This window comes from Aphanomyces invadans, assembly GCF_000520115.1.
Source record: "Aphanomyces invadans strain NJM9701 unplaced genomic scaffold supercont1.3, whole genome shotgun sequence".
Classification (NCBI taxonomy): Eukaryota; Oomycota; class Saprolegniomycetes; order Saprolegniales; family Verrucalvaceae; genus Aphanomyces; species Aphanomyces invadans.
In genome coordinates this window covers 1513217-1532516 of record NW_008580148.1, presented here as the reverse complement: position 1 = coordinate 1532516, position 19300 = coordinate 1513217, and the positions used below count along the sequence as shown (strand labels likewise).

The following is a 19300-nucleotide window of genomic DNA, read 5'->3' as shown; positions in this document are numbered from 1 at the left end:
CGGACTTCGCAGTCATGGCCATCGACAACGTGGACACCCCTTGCTGTGCCGACTAAACGACGCTGAGATGCAGATCGACATGTTGCCGCACAAGGTCGTCTGCGTGTTGGACGATCGAGAGGACGGGACGATGGCGGCGCCGGCTCGACGAACCAGTGTGTTCCTGACCTCCATGGAGTCACACTGATCGCATTGCGAAAAACATCAAGTGGCTCTTCGCCCTTGCCATGCTTGCATAAGTGCACAGGTATTTGATGCATCTGGACGACCATTTTCTCCCTTCCATCGAGTCCAACTGACCTCACGCGCGATGTCCTTCTACCGTCAAGCGTGTATCTTGCCGCATCACTTCCACATACTCGTCCACTTAACGGCATCATACCCTTCAGGCTCCTGTGCGATGAATATTCTTCGGTGAATGCAGACCCCACCAAGGCGGCCGGCGTGCAACACAACGTTCGATTATGACGACGGTGATCAATCGAGCGACGTGATCTAGGTCCCCCGTCCGCGATCTCATCCTCTTTGAACCAAGGACTGTCAAGGGAATATTCATACATATGCGGTGGATTAATTACGTGCAATCTAGAATTGGGCGTGATTCACTTGGTGTAGTGTTCGGCTATCTTGTATACACCAAACGCGGCGGCAGCAGCGACGGACGCAAAGAACGCCGACACCGACAGCGGCATGCCAAAGGGAGGCACAGGCGGAACGGGAATGTTGCCGTCGTCTTCGTACAGCACGGTCTTTGTGTGCTTCTTGTCGTTGACGATAGCGGCAGCACGGCGACCGGCGACAAAACCGTCTTCGTGGAAACCACGGCCGAGCCACGCTCCAGAGAGTGTGATGCCTTCCTCTTGGATGATTTCGTCTTGGGGAAGGCAGTCGGCGAGGCGGCGGGGATGGTCCCACGGAAAGTCATGCACTATGTTTTCGGGCTTGCGACCCTTGTAGTCGCCTGGCGTGATGGTCACGAACACGTTGTCGTTCGACTTGAGATTTTGGATGCGGTTCATCCAGTACGTCAAGATATACTGGTCGTCATGCATGATGCGGACGTTCCAGCTGCTCCACGCGCCCTTGTCCTTGCTCAAGAACGACGGGTCGCGATGGACGTACATGTGGCTCTTGTGGAAATAGTAGTCCATGAGCTTGTTCTTCTTGCTCCACGGCAACAAGGCAGCGCTTTCGTCGGCGTGCGACGCCAGCACAACGTGGTCGCACTCGATACGCTCGCCCGACTCGAGCACGACAGCTTTTCCACCTTCCTCGACCAACGTGGCCTTTGCATTCGTCTTGAGGACCCCGCCGTTGGATTCAAAGTACTTGAGAAACGGCGCCTTGTACGCTGACCCAATGTACCACCACAAGTGCTTGGGGCGGTCGACGCGGCGTCCCAGCGCACCCATGATGACTTGCCACAAGGGAATGTACAACGAGTTGGAGTGCGTCTTCAAACAACGGAGGAATTGTGAAGCCGGCAGCGTCATCACGTCGTGCTTGGGCACGGTCCACAAGATTGAGACGAACGGGAGGTAGTAGTGGCGGAAAAACGCCTTGGAGTACCGACCAGAGGCGGCCCATTCCTCCGTCGAAATGTTGGACATTACGGGCATTGTCAAGAGGTCCACGGTGAACCTGAAGATGTCGTAGATGACTTGCCACTTCTTCAGCGAAAACAATTCCCGAAAAGAGCCGAACGGCTTGCGTGATGAGAACTGCATGTCGCCGGGAACGTCCGAGTCCACGGACAACGACATGGGGATGCGCGTCTTGGTCGTCCCGTCTTCCTTCGTGATCCCGAACTGCTTGAACCATGCCTTGATGTTCGGGTTCGAGTCGCCAAACATCATGAACCCCAAGTCGACCGATTCCCCGTCCACTTCAATTGCGTACGTGTGTCCGCCAAAGTAGTCTTCCTTTTCAAGCAAGATCACCTCATGGCCGTCCTTGACCAAGTGATATGCGGCGGAGATACCGCCAATGCCGGAACCGACAACAACAACCTTCATGGACTCGGCGACTTAGAAAATGACAGCCCCTCGACAGCAAAGAAAGGAAGTTCCCCTCCGCGCGCATCTTTACGATCGCGGTGGGTGCGTTATTGGTTTAAACAATATCAAATCTTGCGGTTTCGACCAAGTATTGAGGCGTTTAACACTACTAATACCGTATAACGTCGTCGTTGAGGTAGATTCCTCACACTGTTTTAGGAATTTACAACGACCACTTGTAATTAGTGTAGTCATTGGCCAAATCAATCCCGTTGATTGGTCGTCGTTGGGGATTTCGATGACGTAGATGACACTATTTATCGTGTGGTTAGACCATGCACGCGTAAGTCACAGGCGGAGCATTTGATGGACCCCATCGCTGGCTGCTCTGGCTGCTAGGCTGCTAGCTCTGTGGCTGAACCATGTTGTACAAGATTCCAACACCGTGTCGTGACGTTTTCGCGTCCAGATCACGCGCTGTCGAGTCGGAATTGAAAACGTCGTCGCTGTACTCCTGCGTCCAGAACGCATACTCCGTCGTCTCCCCAGCCCATACAGTAGTTGAATGCATTGACGGCCATCGCTGAAAGTGACGGTGCTTGCTGTACACTAGGGAGTTGAAATCAAAGGGGCAGGCGACAGGTCGGGCGTTGTCTCCCAATAACGTACTTGGAATTATGTGCCTCAAAATGACATGGTGGGAAGCTTGCATTGTATTGTTTTAGTATGATCTAGTTTTGACCAATCATTGCGCCGTTTATCCAACAACGAAATTGATTCGCTGATTAAATACCAATGAAATGGAATTTTGACTCGTTGTTGTTGTCGTGGGATGCTCGATGCCAACGAACTGGCGGCGTACGTCCGAGCGGTGTGTGCAGGCCTGAGCGATGCAGACGAGGCATCCATGCGTGGACGAGTGTACGAATGGTACATCAAGTTGATTAACTCAAGGATGGCCGTGATATCGTAGGGGGAATCGTGTAATGCGCCTGCGCGACTTGTACGACGCGACATCAACAACCCTTCTTGAACGACTAGAAGCTGCAGAGTGCTGTGACAGCGGCGGCGTGTGCACGTGCTCATGCATTCACATCACACACTCTCCTCAGCACATACTCTTCCCGACGGCTTCGAACGCTGTTGCGTTGCTTGGTCGAGTCGTTACGACCAGCACAGCAGGGACAAGATGTTCGTGGCATGGATTAAACTTGTCTGACGGCGACACTACAATTCCGATGGTGCTTCTCCAACCTGACATATCATGTCTTCATCAACTCGTGTTCATCACGTCGTGGAAATGCATCCAAGCACCCTCCTTCATGTACCTCGAAGTGGAGCGCGTTGCAAAGCTACAGTTGCCGCCACCGCCCATTTTGCCAGCCTCGATGACGTGGGAGTCCCTTCTGGCGTCATGCTACCCTGCCCACGAAGGTCCAGTGCACGGTGGTCCGTATCAGCTACAGCGTGCCTTGACCAAACGCTCGAGCAGCAAGCCATGGCCGTCCAAGTCACGGCATTTTGTCGTGGCTGGGCGCGTGGCTTCGATCTCTCCAGTGTCCAATCAAGTAGACGCTCAGTACTTTTTCATTGAAGTCGAAGTCGGCGACGATACATCGGCGAGGCTGCATCAAGCGCAACCCGCGGCGCGACATCGACAGTTCATTTCGGTCTTAATGGCGGGTCATACCGCAGCGTTCCACCCGTTCTTGTGGCCAGGGCTGAATGTTTTGCTCACTGACTTTGTCAAGGTGTTTGCAAAAGAGTGCAACATGTACATGCTGCACTCGACAACGTCGCCATCGTATTCCTCCACCGGCACATGGAGACCTCTGCGTGACGACGCCCACACGACCCTGCACCACGTCACCGTGGTCACCCATTCGTTACTGCCATCGTTCCACGTCCACCAAGCGCTGCCTCCATACCGCACAGACCCTGACTCGACCCTTCATTTGACTGGTACACTCACACGTCGTATCTGCGACGACTCGTTCGAGGTCAATCATTCTGTGGTGGTTCTCTTCGCCCACTTTCCCCTGCCGAATCGAAGTGCTGGTCTTCGCGTTGGCGCGATAGTCACCATCTATCACGGTCACCGCATCGGACCGGCGCTTGTTGGTCTGTGTTCTCGTAGCTCGGTCGTCCTCGAATCCTTTTCGACTCGGTTGTCCCCGATGTACATCCAGCCGAGGCTGTCTCGCATCCAAGAGCTCGGTTTCCATCAAGTCCCGTTGGCGACTGTGGCGTATCTACTAGATTTGTCGAGAGATATTCTGCGACGGTTTAGCACTCGCTCATCGGTTTGGAGCCCCAAGTCGACCACCACCAGCTCAAATGCCGTCACGACACCTGTGTGGGACGTCTTTCGCGAGGGATCGTTGCGCCGGCAAACCGTTCTGCGACTCATGGCAGCGTCGGCAGGGGTGATTTGGCGCCCTAGACCCACCCTAGGCTACAGTTTCCTTTGCCACTCCAGTACTACATGCTTTAGCGCCGCCTCGGGTAATAAGGCTATGGCATCTCTGCAGGCCGCACTCACGCGTTTCAACTCGATCCTTAGACGCCAATGGACTTGTCGGCCCAGCAATGTCCTTACAAGACTTGGTGGATCGCATGGTTAGTCGATCGGCCAGCCTGAGCACAGTCGATGCACAAATGGACTGCCGTACCCATCAGTTTGTCTTTCCATCGTCAGATGAGCCCCAGCCATCTATTCTTCTCGTGGGGTGCATTCAAGGCTCGATGGCGATGAACGACCTTCACCTCGTCGATCGAACGGCCAGCATTCCTCTGGTAGTCGGGCGCCCTGAGTCTGTCACGGTGGCCCCACCATCAACCCTGTACCACCTCACCGCGTACGATGTCGTTGTGACGCGTGTTCCATTTCCCGACAACGACGACCATCGGTATCGTCAGTTTGCAACTCAAGCCAGAGCCATCCATTCCTCTACCCACGTGACTCATGTTCACATACGATGCCACGACCTTCGGCCCATTGTGGCCACATCGGCGGCAGATCCGCTTCTTGAGGCACGGCCCACATGTACAAAGCGCTTGCTCGTCCTTCGCATCGATAGTTTACCGCAATCGCGCACGGACGTCGTTTGCTCTCACTTCCTCTTACACGGCGTCTTCGTTCCGTCAACGCCAGCGGCTATGGCCCAAGCCTCCGACTCCAACTGGTGCCTCGTCCAGGTCCTCGTTTCTCGGCAAGCCCTCCCATGGCATGTGCATGCGCATAGCGTGTGGGACATGACTTTCACTACATCATCGCCGCAGCGCATCGAGTTCACGCCGCCGGTGGCATCCATGTGCGCCTTCGACTATCATTTGGCGAAATTTAAACATTCGTTGGCTTCAAATGGCCCATCAGCCATGAATGCACTCCGATGGCAAGAAGTCCTCGCGCAATCCAACGTGACGAACACGGTGGTGCAGTTCCGCCACACGATCGACGGCACCACAACGTTCACATGGGTTTCAAACTTGCATCCCATCACCGCCCCCGATGACACGTCGCTGCTGTGGCGAGCCATGGCCTCTACGTACGATGCAGTCCAGCCCCCGTCCAGCCTTCTCGTGACTCCATTACCCCCCACCACTTTGACTGGACCTACTCCCATGCGAACAGCGCTTCCGTCCGAGTTGGATGACCGAGTGGTCTCCGTCTGCGGCATAGTCACCGACTTGATGGTGGTACGACCGTCCGAGTGCCATCACTACGGCAGCGCCACCAACGAATCGCATGATTGTGTCCTGCTAGTGACTATCCAAGACCAGCTTACCCCCGACACTGTGTCCGTGGGGCTCTGGATGGACCACGATCAACGTCGGTATGCGTGGCCTTCCGGGCTTGCATTAGGCGTGCTTGCGTCGATACATCGCGTCAAGGTGCGTGTGCGGAAGCGCGGATTCAAGCTGGACATAGTCCAATTGCACGCGACGACTGTCATCCTCCATTGCCGGACGCCCAAGTGCTATTCCAGGCAAATTGTCGCTGGTTTTGGCCAAGAAAAACTCGTACACGTGCCACGCAGTCTGCACAACACCGCGTACGAGTCGCATACGGACGGCGCCCCGACCACCATGATTGACATGTACCAGTACTCTGTCATCGACCGCCGAGTCCATCGATTCGTGGCTACTGTGTGCCACATCAGCTACGCCATCCTGAAGTGCATTTGCCAGCACTGCCACGGCCCCCTCACGAGGGATTCCACACCTGTCGGACATGATGGTTTCACGCCGCTCCGGCACGACATGTTGAACATATGCACCCAAGCACCGTCCCCCATGGTCGAGTTTCGCTTGCGGTGTATTGTAGATGACTCCACCGCGCAAGTCGAACTACATTGCGACGGAGATGTTGCTTGGAATCTCCTGCAGGTGACGATTGTTTGACGAGAGCATCTTGGAGTCGCTGATCGAAAGTATCGGTAGATGCCACACCGAGCTCGATATGTGACACTGACAATGGAAAAAGGTGGGGAGCTCGCCTTCTTCTCAAGCAACGACGTGACTGCGGGAACGAGGGAAGCGCTGTGGCGGACGGCGGTCCTGGAAGCGTTTTCAACAGTGGGGCAAATGTCCATCCATGCACGAAGGTTTTATTCCAAACCCAACAGTGAATCGAATGCTGCGCCGCCTGGACCGCCGATGTCCGTCCTCCGGTGCGGCGATTTCTCCGTGAGGACTCCTGTGCAGCCGATGATCCACATGGAGGCGACGTCCGTCGACAAGGTGCATGCGAAATCCGAGCTCCGGCGACTCTTGCAGTGTCAACAGTAACTTGACGCACCCAGAATTCAAAATACCATATTTATTCTAAACTCTGTTTAGCGATCACAAATTCGTTTAAAACTCAATTGAAATTCAGAATGTAGGTCAGTTTCCGTTCAACGATTTTCACTGTCAGTCAATGCACCGCCGAGTCCTTCGACCATTGTGTCAGGCATGGCGAGCGAGAGCGCTCTGTCATTCACATATTGCGAGTGGACAACCTGCGCATGTCAAGAACGACCTGCTTCTTGTTGGAGCAGTTCTGTTGTCGGGATTGACTGCCTACGGTGCGACAAAGCAGTATTGGCCTCAACGCGTCGAGGACTTGGAGTCGTCAGTTCCCTTTACTTCCTCTCCCGTCCAAGTGGAGGAACACGCTACCACCGACGCGGCGGGTGCTTTCGTTTCCGATGGCACGGTGACGAAGGAGACCCTACTGATAGTCGTGAAGGAACTAGAGTTGTCGATCCGTTCCTCGTTGGTAAGTCGTTGCCGTATCTCTTCTCGAAGCTTTCTAACGCGACCTTCACGAGAGCAGAACAATGTGCGCGCGAGCATGGAGGCACACGAAAATGTAGACGTTCAAGACGTGACTCATTTCTCTGAAGCTTTCCTGAACGAACTGGAAGCAATGAAGGAAAGGGTAGGACACTACAATGGTTCGATGTGTTGCCAATGAGCAAGTAGATTTTGGTCAAGCATGGAATTTCGGCCGGCGCACTTCATGTCGCCATCGACAGCTATCCCGACGATGACGATGTCTTGCAAGCCCTAGCCCGATGCCGCGCGATTCTCCAGTACGTTCGTTCGCCACGGCATGTGTGTGTTGCTGGGGATGAACATAATGATGTAGAGTGGTGGGAAAGGTGGCGCTGACGCAGGAGCAAGTGCTGGAGATCATTCAAGATGGATTCGAGTTCGTTGAGTTGGCGGCTGACGAGTTTAGCCGTGAAAGCACACATGACGACCAGTCACCCCGTTCCTCGCCAGTGGAATCGTACGTTTTTGCCTGAAGCATATCCTTTCCTGACGAGGTTGGTTATAGGATCCACGAGAAGGCCAGTGCTCGTCTGGCGGCAAAGCACGACCAAGTGAGCGATGAGGTGCACCACACTGGATGAGGTCAATGTCCTTAACCATGTGCAGGAACTGTACAGGGCAGTCGCCATGTTCGCCACGACGGACATTTCGTTTCTCCGCAAACTCCAAGCAATGCACCGAGACCATCGAACTAGGTACTCCGCCTTTCTGATCATCTAACTCAATGTTATGCTAAAGAAGGGACGGCGGGCGGCATAGGCTCGGGGGGCTACCAGACGCCGCTTCCGCCAGGCAAACTTGACCGATGCACCGCGCTGTCCGCGTAGGCCATTATTCGTTGTAAGAGGAAAAGTATGCATTCATAGAGGGGTGTGAGAAGTACACGGGATTTGGTTGGGTGGCCGTGTGATTGGTGCCCTGGTCTCAGAGAAAACGCGGTTTGAAAGGTTTATTCGGTACATACCGGATACCAACGTGCTGAGTCAGTGTTTGATTGGCCGCCTTTGCCCGCGGGAGTTCAAACGAACCAATCGGAGCGACACAAAATATAAAAGGATAGAGAGTTTCCCTAACATGACGCACCCAAAGCAAGCATACTCAAATCAAGATAAAGAACCTTCAGTTTGAAACCCATCATTAAAACTCTTCGAATCGAAGACGTCAAGTACGAGGCCGATCAATCGCCACACTCGCGACACGCTGCGCCTTGCCGTCTGTCCGTCGTGCCACCGATTCGATTGCTCACCTATACATGCCCGAAGCTACCGTGATGCAAAGCGCTGTTCAATCTGCTGTGGGGGGCCCTCTGGCCAAGAAGGCACGGGTGAGAGCCCCTCCCAAAAGTGCAGTCCCAAAAGTAGCTCCTCCTCCCAAGGTTGTCACACCCTCAGCGAAACCTGACTCGATCACACCCAAATCAAAGCGACCGCCGGCAGCAACAACCACAGCAGCCAAGAAACGACAGGCAGCGCAAGCCGCGTCCACGTCAAATACCAGTGTCAGTCCAGGAATGTCAACAAATCCGTCAAACAATCCGTCGACGGGTGCAACCAACACATTTTCATCGAGTGCATCATCCACTGCTGGAAGCCACATGCATGCTGGAGGTAACCCCGGTCTCCAGCGGTCGTATTCAGGTGCGTCTCTCTCTGCCACACCAACGCAGTCCAGTGCGGCCTCGGCAGGGACCAACAACGGTCACGCAACGTCCGGTCCTTCCTCGTCTGGCCCAGTCGATACGGTTCCATACCCCGATCCAACGATGCGACGAACGACTATGCAAGCGTTGTACATGCGGTACAAGCAGCTCCATGGCAACAAAATCGACGATACGACTCTGCAGCGAATGGCCGCGCGAACGGAACACCAAATCGCAACGACCAGCACCAACCGCGAAGAGTATACGATCAACGCGCAGAACGAAATGTCACGCATCGACATCAGCCAACGAATGTACACCCCACCGCATTCCGACGGCACGACGAACGCAACGAAACCAGGTGGGATGGCGCCGTCACTCACACCGACCGCCGCAAATTCGTTTGCCCATCAGCAACAACAGCACATGCTGCAGCGCCAGCTGTCACAGAATAGCGCGGGCTTTGGCGACAACAGCAACATGCAACAGGTCCTCCAGCAGCAGATGCTGGCCAACGCGGGAGGCAACCCGTTCCAGCACGCTGCCGCGCCTGGAAACCTGTCGTATCAAGAATTCTCCCAACGCATGCACTTTCAACCGATGGACAAGTTGGTCGAAATCATGTGGAACCAGCGCTTGATGATCTTTCAGCTGCAGCAAGAGAACGCCGCGCTCAAGAAGCAGTGCGCATCGTTTCAGCAGATTGTGATGTCCATGAACATGTCGTCGATGCAACACAACGGGTACAATGGAGCCCCGGGTCTAATGCAACCCCAGCACGCCGCCTCGTTCTTTGGCCAGCCTACCGTTCCGTCGCAGCCCCCCATGAAGGGCGCGTCTGTATTTGGCCCGACGACACCTACGGGCGGATACAGCATGGCGTCGCACGCCCCACAGCCACACATGGACCCGAAGGGCCAGCTCTCTCGTCAAACGTCCATGACAAACGGCGCGACGGCTTTTGGTACGCCCCAGCAACCCCAGCAAGTGTCGACTCCGCAGCCAGGTTACGGTGCGTCGACTCCAGGAGCGGCGCAGCCAACGGGCGCCACCCCCTCGATGGGTGCCGCTAACACAGGAGCCGCCCCCGTCGCGATGACCCCCGCAATGAGTGCAGCGTACTGGGCAAAGGTCCAAGAGCTCCGAACCAAGTACTACGACCAGCTCAAGCAAGCATACCATATCCTGTGCATGGCGGCGCAGTCAGGGTCCCGGCAAACGTCCAAGGCAGAAAGCATGAAGCAAAATATCCATTATGCCATGGTCGTCATCAACGAGGCGGAAGGTGCGCCACCACGAGATCCGAATGTGCTCCAAGCGATCGAGACGTTCATCGTCGACAGCATTGTCCCACTGGTGCGCAAGGTTCACGAAGTGTCTCAACAACAACAGCACCTGCAAAAACAAGCAACCGCTGGCCCTGGCGAGTTCACGAAGCAATTGACTGACGCCATGGCCCACCAGCAACAACACCAACACCAGCAACCATCGCCGTCGTCCCATGCCGCTCCAACCCCGCTCCAGCAGGATCAAGCCCCGCCGGCTAAACCAACCCAACCCTCGCAACCACCTCAGGTTCAGGCCGAGGTGCCGCCAGTGGTCGCCCCCGCACCAAGTGCCCCTGTAGCGGCCGCTCCGGCCGTTGTTCGCCAGCCGCCACCTTCTGCTGACTCGAGCACGAAGGAGAACCAGGCCCAACTGACCAATATGGACGTATTTGACGACTTCCAAGGCCTGGACGACCTCGATAAGCTCGAAGACGACGACGATGACGAGAGTTCCGCCATGGATGTCGACACGACTCTGCCGAAAGCACCGGAGGCGGCGGGTGTGCAGCTTGCAGCCCCAACACCTGCCACGACAACCGGTGCTGGTGCCCCCGTCGAAGTGACCACAGGCGAATCCTCCACCTCAGACAGCGCGCCTTCCGTTGCAGAGAATCCCGTGTCCGACGCACCATCGACTGCATCCACGTCGTCGTCCACCAGTAGCAGCCCCCCACCCCCCACGAGTCCCAAGGACGACAGTGCGTCGTCCAAGCGGCCCCATAGTGCAATTTAACAAGTTTTGTGTGTGTTGGAGTGTCGCTGGTTGAACGGCGGATGCGTGGTAGAGTGTGGTGCATTAATTACGTAGGCGGACGGGTTGATCGATGTGTGAAGCGGTGTATGGTGGTGGCTCTTGCTGCCACCGATGGCACACGAGCGAAGACGTCATTCGGTGGGATGCGGACGAGCCTGCAACATGCAGCGTGTGTGCACGGCTAAGCTTGTACTTGGCGCGGTCGCCAGCCGCGTGGGGTCGCCCTTGAGGAAACACCACTTCCGGGAGGTCCTGCCATGTCATGTAGGACAACGTGGCGGAGACAGGTGGTCTGCAATCAGGGTACGTCGTCCCTGTCGTCGTGTGTAGTTCCGTCGCTGTGAAGTACGTGAGGACGGGGGCCACGATGGCGCGGGCGACGTCGTGCAGCGCTTCCGTGAGCTCAAATCCCACAAAGAACGCGTGGTGCGGCGGCCCAAAGTACGTCGGAAACGGATGAACCGTGAGGACGTGGTTGGTAAGCTGGAGGGCATCGACGAGCTTGCGCAGCCGAGACGCGACAAACCCGACCTGCGCGCCGGACGAAGCGGCCCGGACATCTAACGACGGATCGACGTGGACGTGGATGTAGTGGTCATACCGGACGAAAAAGTCGCTCGGGGCGAAGAGGGGGCTCCACGCCTGGGGGCTCGTCAGACCCTGGGCGACCATGTCATCCAGCACGAGCTTGCCCCGTGTCAGCTCTTCCTTGAGCACGCGGAGTGTCGAGTGGGTGACGTTGGCCGCCGAATTCATGGACGGGTACCCCGGTGTAAGAATCGGCATCACGTGCGCCCGGTCGTGGACGTGCAGAGCAGGGCTCCACTGGGTAAACCCGTGGCCAGCATCGTACGGCTTGGCGAGCATGACTGGCATCGGCCATTGCCACGACGAAAGGATATGGAAGAAGTGGTGGAGCAACGATCCAGCGACAGCGTGGGGGAACATTTGGCACACGAGCGCGACGAGCACTGTCCACGAAATGCCGCCGAGGAACCCGACCTTGTTCGAGTAGAGACCGCGGGCTTTGGCCCACGCACGGACGGCGCGGAGGCAGCCGCGGAACGCCGTCGGGTTCGGGACCAAGTCGAGCACGAGCGACGCCACCCGTGGCACGGACAAGGATCGCACGGACGCCAAGTCCAAACCCACGAGGATGTGATCGCTGTGCAGAGGTAGGTGGTTTGGCACCACCGTCTGCGTGAATCGGCTGAAGAGTAAATCGACGTGGATGCTGCCGTGGAACGTGCAAGAGATCGTCGGGACGTATGCCTCTTCCATGCACACGACGTGGTGAATAGTCGGGGCGGCCAACAAGAGGACGGGGAGCGCGGAGAAGAAGTCGCCCACCGTCACATCAACCGGGCACAGCACGACCACGTCCAAGTCCGAGTCGGCATCGTCGACTTTGAGATAGAAGCTACCTCCAACAAAGAGCGACGCGACTGCTGCGATGCCCGTGGTGGTCTTGACCTGGTGCATCCACTTGTCGATGACGCGATCCAGGGCGATGAGCACGCGATGCTTGGCCTTGAGCGTGTCGCCCTGCGGCGGTGGCACCAGCGCGTTCAAGCACTTGTGCAGACCATTCGTATGTCGGCGGTCGAATTCTGTCGTGGGTGGGAGCGACTGGGCGTCCGACGACGAAAGTGGCAACACGAGCGGCTGGAGGTGGCAGACCTGTCGAAGTCCATTCAGGACGACGTGAGTGGCGCCACGCAGAATCGATTGGCGCATTTCGCGTTTCGAACTCTTCGACAGCACGCCTTGCGATGATGCATGGGCAATAGCACTGCGGATCTCACGGGGATGCAGTCGGGCGGCGGCGGTTTTGTCTTGTCGGGACGCGGTAGTTGCAATTGGCGAGTGCTCATCCAGGTCCAGCGACGTGGGCCAGGTCTTGGCGCTGGGATCGTCACTGTGCCCTGGAACAGGACTTGCCGCCGACGACACTTGATTGTCCTTTGTGTGAGGGTTGTCGATGCAGCATGGCGAAGTTGGAGCAGAGATTGTACCGCATTCAGATGGGGAAGGAGAGACCCCCATGTTCGCCAATGCTGTCGTCACCGCCGACGACCACGTGAATCCGTGAGTGTGAGAGGAAGGTCCTGTGTGCAAGAGGAGAGCTTCCTTGTAGCTACAGGAGGACGTGCTTGCCGTAGTATTGTTCGACACAGTGCTAATGAGATATCGCTTTCCATGCTGCGTCGAGACGTTGGTGCAATCTTCATGCTCGTCGTCATTGTTGTTGGCTGTTTCAAAGCGAGGTTTGGCATGTGTTCCACGGTCCACGGCAGTGAATGCATGAACCGTCCCGCGTGAAGCGCTACAGTCGTCATTACTGCTGCACACCGTCGGTGTCGCTGCCACGACCGCCGAGGCAATGGCCTGTTTTCGGTTGTTGTCGTCGACGAGATTCAAGGCCAAACCACGGGACCGTTTCGCCTTGCGCAACGATGACAACGCTGCAGCGAGGGCGGGGCTTCCAGCGGCTGCAGTCGTGTCCTTCATGTCGGATTCGGGACTGGCAACTGGAGCGGCGATGCCCCTTGGGCGCGCCCTGTCCTTATCTATGCCTATTTCGGACACTCCTTTGCCTGCCATTGGTCGGCTATGCCTAGAACAACAGCAAAGATATATGGAATATGGAACCAAGGCCTGAAACGGTCACGGTATCCGGAGAGTATTCGCTGGCGACATCGCGTCTGCCAAGGGTCGTCTCCTCCAGCGTGGCTTTGCGTGTTCTGTACGCGGGGCACGAAAACGAGCGCATGGGACACACATCACGTTCTTTGCCGTCTTAGCCGTGTACAACAGCCGCATGAGGCGGCGATTCGAGTATACTGGCTTTGATGGCTTGGCCCATAGAAATGGACATAAACGTAGACAGGGATTACATTAACGCTTAAGCGAGCGACAGTGCCATGAGACGGGAATTGCGGGGCAGGGTAGCGTATTCTGCGTCCTGCAATAACGCGGCGACGCCTTCGTGGCCATTCCTGAGAGCAAGTTGCTTGGCTGTCTCACCGCCCTGTGGTGCAAGGGAATAATGTCAGAGGGCATGGAATTGATAAAAACAGGATGTTGTACTTCGTCTTGGCGATGCACGTTCGCATGGTGATCGAGAAGCAGTTCCACGCACATCAATCGTCCGCGACTTGCTGCGATCATGATGGCTGTTCGCCGCTTCTACAATTGGTATCAACCTTTGACGGTAGGCGACTCGAAAACATGTACGTTGCACATCGCTTCGACGTTGGCACCGCGGAGCAAGAGTCGGTGGGCGACCTTTGTGAATCCCTTCATCACGGCCAGATACAGCGGAGTAAAACCTTGCTATACTCAACAGTGGACGTCAGCCGTCGACCAAGGCGTTGGCCTACTCACATATCGGCAGTCGACTTCCGCGCCAAGTTCCAACGCTGCGTCAAGCTTGTCGATGTCATTCTTGGCGGCGGCTTCGATGAGAGCGTAGTTCACCTTCGCCATGTCCGTCCGCTCCTTCGTCAGCGGCATTTTTCTTGATGGAGCGACAGCCTGCATGACATCCAGTCCACGTTGATGCGGGAACCGCAATCATTGGGATTTCTGTCCACCAATGTCCTGATTAGACCTCCAATATGGGATATCCTAGGGAGTGGTCCAATTTGTCCAACTGGATTGCCTCTACCGTTGACGAACGTCATTGCGGTGGATGGATGCGCTGTGTGAATGAGGCCTGTACACGACCCGCGCCCGGATGGTTGCTGCCTTCGAGAACAGGTCGGATGCCACAGGTCCATCGCGTTGCAATGTTGTAATGGAGCTAGCGAGGTGTGGGTGGCTTCTGGAGATTTGGCTCGTTCAAGGCACAGCGATCTCGAAGACATGTCGAACTGCAATTCCTCCAACGCTGTGAAGTTGCCCACTGGTGCTGGGCGACGACCAAAATGAAACAAAAAGGGTTGACACAATAATCTTCGCAGCATTTCCTGGGACACGGCAACTTCTCTGGAGTGAACGGACACCTGTAATGATGTTGGACGATGTAACATGTAGGACCGTGTGAAGAATCGAGAGCGGTGGAACCGACCGAGGCACCGGTGAACTCATACTTCATTCTTGGCCGCCGCAGCAGACTTAGATCCTGCAACAGGGAGCTCCATGGCCTTTTTCCAAATCGCCTCGCGGCCCTCTTGTTGGCGCTGGACAGGAAGGGTCGGCACTGGCTTGTCTTCGTCGTCCTCGAGAAACTTGAGATACTCATCGAGGTACCCAAAGCGATGCGCATATATCCCAACCAGCGTAAACCCTTGCGTCGTGAACAGCACTTGGTAGCGCTTTGCCCACATGAATTCGCCGAGCCGCATGATGGACGCCGTCGACGCAGAAGGATGGTGAAGACGTTGACAGGACTCCGCATAATTAAAAAACAAATCCAATCACTACACTTGAACACTAAAGCAGCATTACCTGTTTCTATTTAAAATGCCTGGCCTGCGATCTGATTGGCTCATCCATTTTCCTCCAATCAGCTTCCACCCCTGACGAAAGAGAGGCCGGAACAGCAAAAACCTGAGCGCAGTCAACCAGGATGGCCGACGTGGCAAGTCAAGCGAAGCCGGTATCGATCACGCCCTTGGCCAAGTACAAGCTGGTGTTCCTTGGAGATCAAGGTGTCGGGAAGACCTCGATGATCACGAGGTTCATGTACGACACGTTTGACAACGCGTACCAGGCGACAATTGGGATAGATTTTCTCTCCAAGACCATGTACTTGGAAAATCGCACGGTTCGGCTGCAATTGTGGGACACTGCCGGCCAAGAGCGTTTCCGAAGCTTGATCCCAAGTTACATTCGTGATTCGTCGGTGGCTGTCGTCGTCTACGACATTTCGAGTAATAACGAAAGCGTCGCAGTCCACTGCCCTGTTGACCTGATGATTTGGTAGACCGCGCGTCATTTCTCAACACGTCGAAATGGATCGAAGACGTGCGGGCCGAACGCGGACAAGACGTTGTGATCATGCTTGTGGGTAACAAAACAGACATTGCCGACCGGCGCCAGGTGTCCATAGACGAAGGCGCTGACAAGGCGAAGGAGGACAATGTGATGTTCATCGAGACGAGTGCAAAGGCAGGGCACAACATCAAGACGCTCTTTCGGAAGCTTGCGACTGTCCTACCCGGCTTAGAAGATGCTGCCGCTCCCGGCGAGTCCAATCGTACGACGCTTCCACGCCCTCCATCATCTCATCGTTCTTGTTGTAGTGGTTGACATCAAACTCGTGGCTGCACCCACTCCAAAGGACACGGTGGCCGCAGAATCGTGCGGCTGTTAAACATCAAAATCGTCATAACATAATTCACACGCTTTTTACTAGAGTATATGCATCATCCTTTGAACCCCTCGACGTTGCTACATCCACGACCACCGTGGCGGCGCCATCTACTTGCGCCGGCCGCTTCCACCGCTTGCGACTTCCTTCTCGCGCTCGGCAACTTTTTTCGCCGAAATTTTCTCCCAATCAACGGGAAATTGCTGCATGTACTGGAGAAATTTCTTGTCGGATTCGTCGAGTTTGTTGGCCTACCAAGTAACCCGAGTCAATCATCGGTTTCCACGTTATCCACATGACAACTCGGCGACGACGTACTGCCAAGAACCGCTGGCGATACGCCAGGACTGTGTCGACGTGGGTGCCTCCAGCCGTCGTGTACTTAATGGCGAGGTCGAGCGCCCGGTCCCACCGGAACAGTCGGATGTTCATCTTGATCGCTCGATACACCAACGGCATTGGGTGCGCCTGCAGCAAAATTGCTTCGGCTTCGTCGACAGCGCCGCCAGCATACAGCGCTAACTCGGCCATGCGACGCGCTTCGCTAACCAAGTTCTTCACGTACAAAATAAAGTGCAACTTGTCGACCGACTCGATGGCGGCGAGCGCGACTTCGGCCGTCTCGAGGTGTCGCTTGTGTAGCGCCATGCCGGCCAAGCATGTCCACAAGCTCTTGGTTTTGACAAAACGACACAGGCGCACGGCTTTGTCCCATTCGTTGGCGCTCGTAAACTCGTACAAGACCGTCGGGTACGGCGACACGGCGCCGGCCAAGATCGCGCCGTCCGTACGCCGCACAGTGAAGCGAGGACCGACAAACGACGTGATGCACGCGAGTTTTTGGTAGTCCGTCCCGTCCTTGGACTCGATCACGTCGGGAAGCAGCGTGCGGTCCACATACACCATGTTAGGGTATGTCCAACACAGCACCTAAGACGTAGGGCAGTCAAGATTGAGCACGGAAATCACTCGCACGAGACGATGCTTCGTACTTTGGCATCGGAGAGAGCCACGAGCATCTCGGACGAGTCGTTCCACGCCGCCGAGTCGACTTGGGCCTGGAGTTTGAACGATCCCTTGTGCGACAACTGAGACAGGTGCAAGTCGCGGTTGCTATCGATGAAAAACAGCTTCCGGTCCGTGCTCGGGCCATAGTGCGACAGCGCGAGCTCCAGGACGTCCAGCGAGTGCGTGAACGTGATCGGGAGCGCTTTGCCCGTGTTGATGTCGAACGACCGGATCGTTTTCCGGTCCGAGTGGTCCAAGATCGACACGGTGTCGATGCTGAGCGACACGGTGTGCCGATGGAGAAACTCGACGTGCATCCCGTTAAACTTTGGATTGGAAATTGCCCGGCCTTCGTACGAGTACACCTACTCGTACCCGTGGAGAGTCGTTCGCCCCGTCGAAAGGTCGCGAACGCACCTGGATGCCGTGAAAGTTGTCGACCGTGATGAAGTGGCACTCGCTTTGCAAGATAAAGTTGACGGCGGCACGGAGGTCGAAAATGTGCGGCGTGTTCCAGTTTTGAAAGTTGTAGATGAAACACTGCGTCGCCGTGCACACAATGAGGAAGCCATACCCGAGCGACATCTCAATCACCTACGATGGCACAAGTCGATCGGCGTCACCTCCACCAGTTTTCAGATGAACGGCCACCAAGCCTCCACACGTGCCAACCCGACGGCCATGAAAAGAGCGTACCCGGTCGCGCACAAAATCGAGTTCCTCCACTGTTTCGTTGACCACGTCATGGACGTGGATTTTCCGTGGGTCTTTCAGTGTCACCTGCGAGAAGTCCATGGGAGAAGGATGCGACGAATCGAGCGGCCCAAGTCGCACCCACCTCTATCTTGTTCCATTGGAGATGGCGGTCGACAACTTGAGCAAACAACGTGGAGCTGTTGCCGCCGGCTGCCACGAGCTGCGTTCCGTCTGATGCCCACGATATGTCCATGAGCGATCCGCACTTGGGCCGTTCGCGGCAGTACGACCAGCCCGTCTTGTCGCACAACCGCAGCATGTTGAACGCGCCAACAGCAAACATGTCGCCCTTCGGACTCCACGCGATGCTCGTGATGACATGTTCGCACACCGGGCTCTGGTACAGCTGACGGCCAAAGCCGTCCCAGACACGAAACACGCGGTCTTCACCGCCGGAAATCACGCGATTGTTGATTGGGTTCCAGTCGATGCAGAGAATGGGACCGTCGTGGGCCTTCCACTGAATGTCCTTGCGACCCACCTACGGCGTGTTTGAGCGCAGAACACGAAATCTCGAGATCAACACGTAGATTGTACTTGAATCGTCTTGATGACGAGGTTCTTGCTGTTCGTGAAAAGAATCTGGTCGTTGTCGGGACCCCAACACACGGCATACACGGCGTTTCCTACGCACGAATTGAACACGCATGTCAGAAATGGATGGACGATAGAAGAACCTGTGTTGGCCAACGTCGATCGAAGGTTGCCGCTGCGCGAGTATACTTTGACGGATCCGTCTTCGCCCGCGGTCACGAGCGCCGTCCCGTCGTAGTTCCATTTCAGTGAGATGATCGCCCCTGCGTCGGACGCCTGCACCTTCTTCTCCTCGCGCCCGTTCTTCGACATGATTCGAAACGTGCCGTCCGTGCATGCGATCACAAACATATCGGCACCTTGTTTCCCCACGGAAGGGACCCAGTCGACACTCGTCACAAACGTGTCGACAGACGCAACTTTGCCCACCACCTCGCCGTCCATACGCCATCGCACGATCGTATTGTCGTCGCTACACGTGATGACATCGTTCTCTGGTGTCCAGCAACAGGCCGTCACGATCTCCGTGTGTTGGTTCACCGACGCTTGAGCGTGCTGGAATCGCATCGTGCTGCGAACCGTCGCGGGAATCGAAAATGAGAATTCGCTGCGTTTCGCCATTTTTTAGGTATTTGGCATACAATT

General features: G+C 55.9%; 8 protein-coding genes across 9 annotated transcripts; 3 read left to right on the top strand and 5 right to left on the bottom strand.

Annotated features, from left to right (window-relative positions):
* Nucleotides 1-545: 545 nt before the first annotated feature.
* On the bottom strand, nucleotides 546-2045 carry H310_02142 (hypothetical protein). The gene has a single exon (XM_008865556.1). The coding sequence runs from the start codon at nucleotides 2013-2015 to the stop codon at nucleotides 603-605; it is 1413 nt and encodes a 470-aa protein (XP_008863778.1). The 5' UTR covers nucleotides 2016-2045; the 3' UTR covers nucleotides 546-602.
* Nucleotides 2046-2821: 776 nt separating this feature from the next.
* H310_02141 (hypothetical protein) lies at nucleotides 2822-6893 on the top strand. Its single transcript, XM_008865555.1, has 4 exons — nucleotides 2822-2918; nucleotides 2971-4502; nucleotides 4561-6386; nucleotides 6441-6893. The coding sequence occupies exons 1-4, from the start codon at nucleotides 2830-2832 to the stop codon at nucleotides 6786-6788; spliced, it is 3795 nt and encodes a 1264-aa protein (XP_008863777.1). The 5' UTR covers nucleotides 2822-2829; the 3' UTR covers nucleotides 6789-6893.
* Nucleotides 6894-8462: 1569 nt separating this feature from the next.
* Nucleotides 8463-11039, top strand: H310_02140 (hypothetical protein). The gene has a single exon (XM_008865554.1). It carries the CDS (start codon nucleotides 8572-8574, stop codon nucleotides 11017-11019), a length of 2448 nt encoding a protein of 815 aa, XP_008863776.1. The 5' UTR covers nucleotides 8463-8571; the 3' UTR covers nucleotides 11020-11039.
* A 23-nt stretch (nucleotides 11040-11062) lies between these two features.
* H310_02139 lies at nucleotides 11063-13599 on the bottom strand. Of its 2 annotated transcripts, XM_008865553.1 has the most exons (2): nucleotides 11642-13599; nucleotides 11063-11600 (listed from the first exon to the last, which is right to left on the bottom strand). In XM_008865553.1, the coding sequence occupies exons 1-2, from the start codon at nucleotides 13549-13551 to the stop codon at nucleotides 11444-11446; spliced, it is 2067 nt and encodes a 688-aa protein (XP_008863775.1). In that variant the 5' UTR covers nucleotides 13552-13599; the 3' UTR covers nucleotides 11063-11443. The 2 variants fall into 2 exon arrangements, with proteins under 2 accessions (XP_008863775.1, XP_008863774.1); XM_008865552.1 differs by having other exon boundaries at nucleotides 11063-13599.
* A 312-nt stretch (nucleotides 13600-13911) lies between these two features.
* H310_02138 (hypothetical protein) lies at nucleotides 13912-14755 on the bottom strand. Its single transcript, XM_008865551.1, has 4 exons — nucleotides 14428-14755; nucleotides 14278-14376; nucleotides 14131-14229; nucleotides 13912-14071 (listed from the first exon to the last, which is right to left on the bottom strand). Exons 1-4 carry the CDS (start codon nucleotides 14581-14583, stop codon nucleotides 13946-13948), a joined length of 480 nt encoding a protein of 159 aa, XP_008863773.1. The 5' UTR covers nucleotides 14584-14755; the 3' UTR covers nucleotides 13912-13945.
* Nucleotides 14756-15128: 373 nt separating this feature from the next.
* Nucleotides 15129-15389, bottom strand: H310_02137 (hypothetical protein; the record flags this gene model as incomplete). The annotated part of the gene is made up of 1 exon (XM_008865550.1): nucleotides 15129-15389. One exon carries the CDS (start codon nucleotides 15387-15389, stop codon nucleotides 15129-15131), a length of 261 nt encoding a protein of 86 aa, XP_008863772.1.
* Nucleotides 15390-15557: 168 nt separating this feature from the next.
* On the top strand, nucleotides 15558-16403 carry H310_02136 (hypothetical protein). The gene is made up of 3 exons (XM_008865549.1): nucleotides 15558-15917; nucleotides 15971-16243; nucleotides 16290-16403. Exons 1-3 carry the CDS (start codon nucleotides 15614-15616, stop codon nucleotides 16358-16360), a joined length of 648 nt encoding a protein of 215 aa, XP_008863771.1. The 5' UTR covers nucleotides 15558-15613; the 3' UTR covers nucleotides 16361-16403.
* Nucleotides 16370-19246, bottom strand: H310_02135 (hypothetical protein). Its single transcript, XM_008865548.1, has 8 exons — nucleotides 18799-19246; nucleotides 18659-18747; nucleotides 18204-18602; nucleotides 18062-18145; nucleotides 17783-17959; nucleotides 17350-17730; nucleotides 16676-17287; nucleotides 16370-16608 (listed from the first exon to the last, which is right to left on the bottom strand). Exons 1-8 carry the CDS (start codon nucleotides 19220-19222, stop codon nucleotides 16468-16470), a joined length of 2307 nt encoding a protein of 768 aa, XP_008863770.1. The 5' UTR covers nucleotides 19223-19246; the 3' UTR covers nucleotides 16370-16467.
* Between the last annotated feature and the right edge of the window lie 54 nt (nucleotides 19247-19300).

Excerpts from the sequence above, each read along its gene's own strand:
- H310_02140 (XM_008865554.1), top strand. The coding sequence starts at position 8,572 with ATGCCCGAAGCTACCGTGATGCAAAGCGCTGTTCAATCTGCTGTGGGG.
- H310_02142 (XM_008865556.1), bottom strand. The coding sequence starts at position 2,015 with ATGAAGGTTGTTGTTGTCGGTTCCGGCATTGGCGGTATCTCCGCCGCA.
- H310_02138 (XM_008865551.1), bottom strand. The coding sequence starts at position 14,583 with ATGCAGGCTGTCGCTCCATCAAGAAAAATGCCGCTGACGAAGGAGCGG. Across the intron at positions 14,377-14,427 it reads CGGAAGTCGACTGCCGATAT|CAAGGTTTTACTCCGCTGTA; the intron begins GTGAGTAGGCCA and ends TGTTGAGTATAG. Across the intron at positions 14,230-14,277 it reads ACGTCGAAGCGATGTGCAAC|AAGCGGCGAACAGCCATCAT; the intron begins GTACATGTTTTC and ends TACCAATTGTAG.
- H310_02136 (XM_008865549.1), top strand. The coding sequence starts at position 15,614 with ATGGCCGACGTGGCAAGTCAAGCGAAGCCGGTATCGATCACGCCCTTG. Across the intron at positions 15,918-15,970 it reads CGTCGTCTACGACATTTCGA|ACCGCGCGTCATTTCTCAAC; the intron begins GTAATAACGAAA and ends ATGATTTGGTAG. Across the intron at positions 16,244-16,289 it reads CGCTCCCGGCGAGTCCAATC|TGGTTGACATCAAACTCGTG; the intron begins GTACGACGCTTC and ends TTCTTGTTGTAG.
- H310_02135 (XM_008865548.1), bottom strand. The coding sequence starts at position 19,222 with ATGCGATTCCAGCACGCTCAAGCGTCGGTGAACCAACACACGGAGATC. Across the intron at positions 18,603-18,658 it reads TCGTCATCAAGACGATTCAA|GTGGGTCGCAAGGACATTCA; the intron begins GTACAATCTACG and ends AACACGCCGTAG. Across the intron at positions 16,609-16,675 it reads ATCGCCAGCGGTTCTTGGCA|GCCAACAAACTCGACGAATC; the intron begins GTACGTCGTCGC and ends GTTACTTGGTAG.
- H310_02139 (XM_008865552.1), bottom strand. The coding sequence starts at position 13,551 with ATGAAGGACACGACTGCAGCCGCTGGAAGCCCCGCCCTCGCTGCAGCG.
- H310_02141 (XM_008865555.1), top strand. The coding sequence starts at position 2,830 with ATGCTCGATGCCAACGAACTGGCGGCGTACGTCCGAGCGGTGTGTGCA. Across the intron at positions 2,919-2,970 it reads GCATCCATGCGTGGACGAGT|GGGGAATCGTGTAATGCGCC; the intron begins GTACGAATGGTA and ends GTGATATCGTAG. Across the intron at positions 4,503-4,560 it reads ATGCTTTAGCGCCGCCTCGG|ACGCCAATGGACTTGTCGGC; the intron begins GTAATAAGGCTA and ends CTCGATCCTTAG.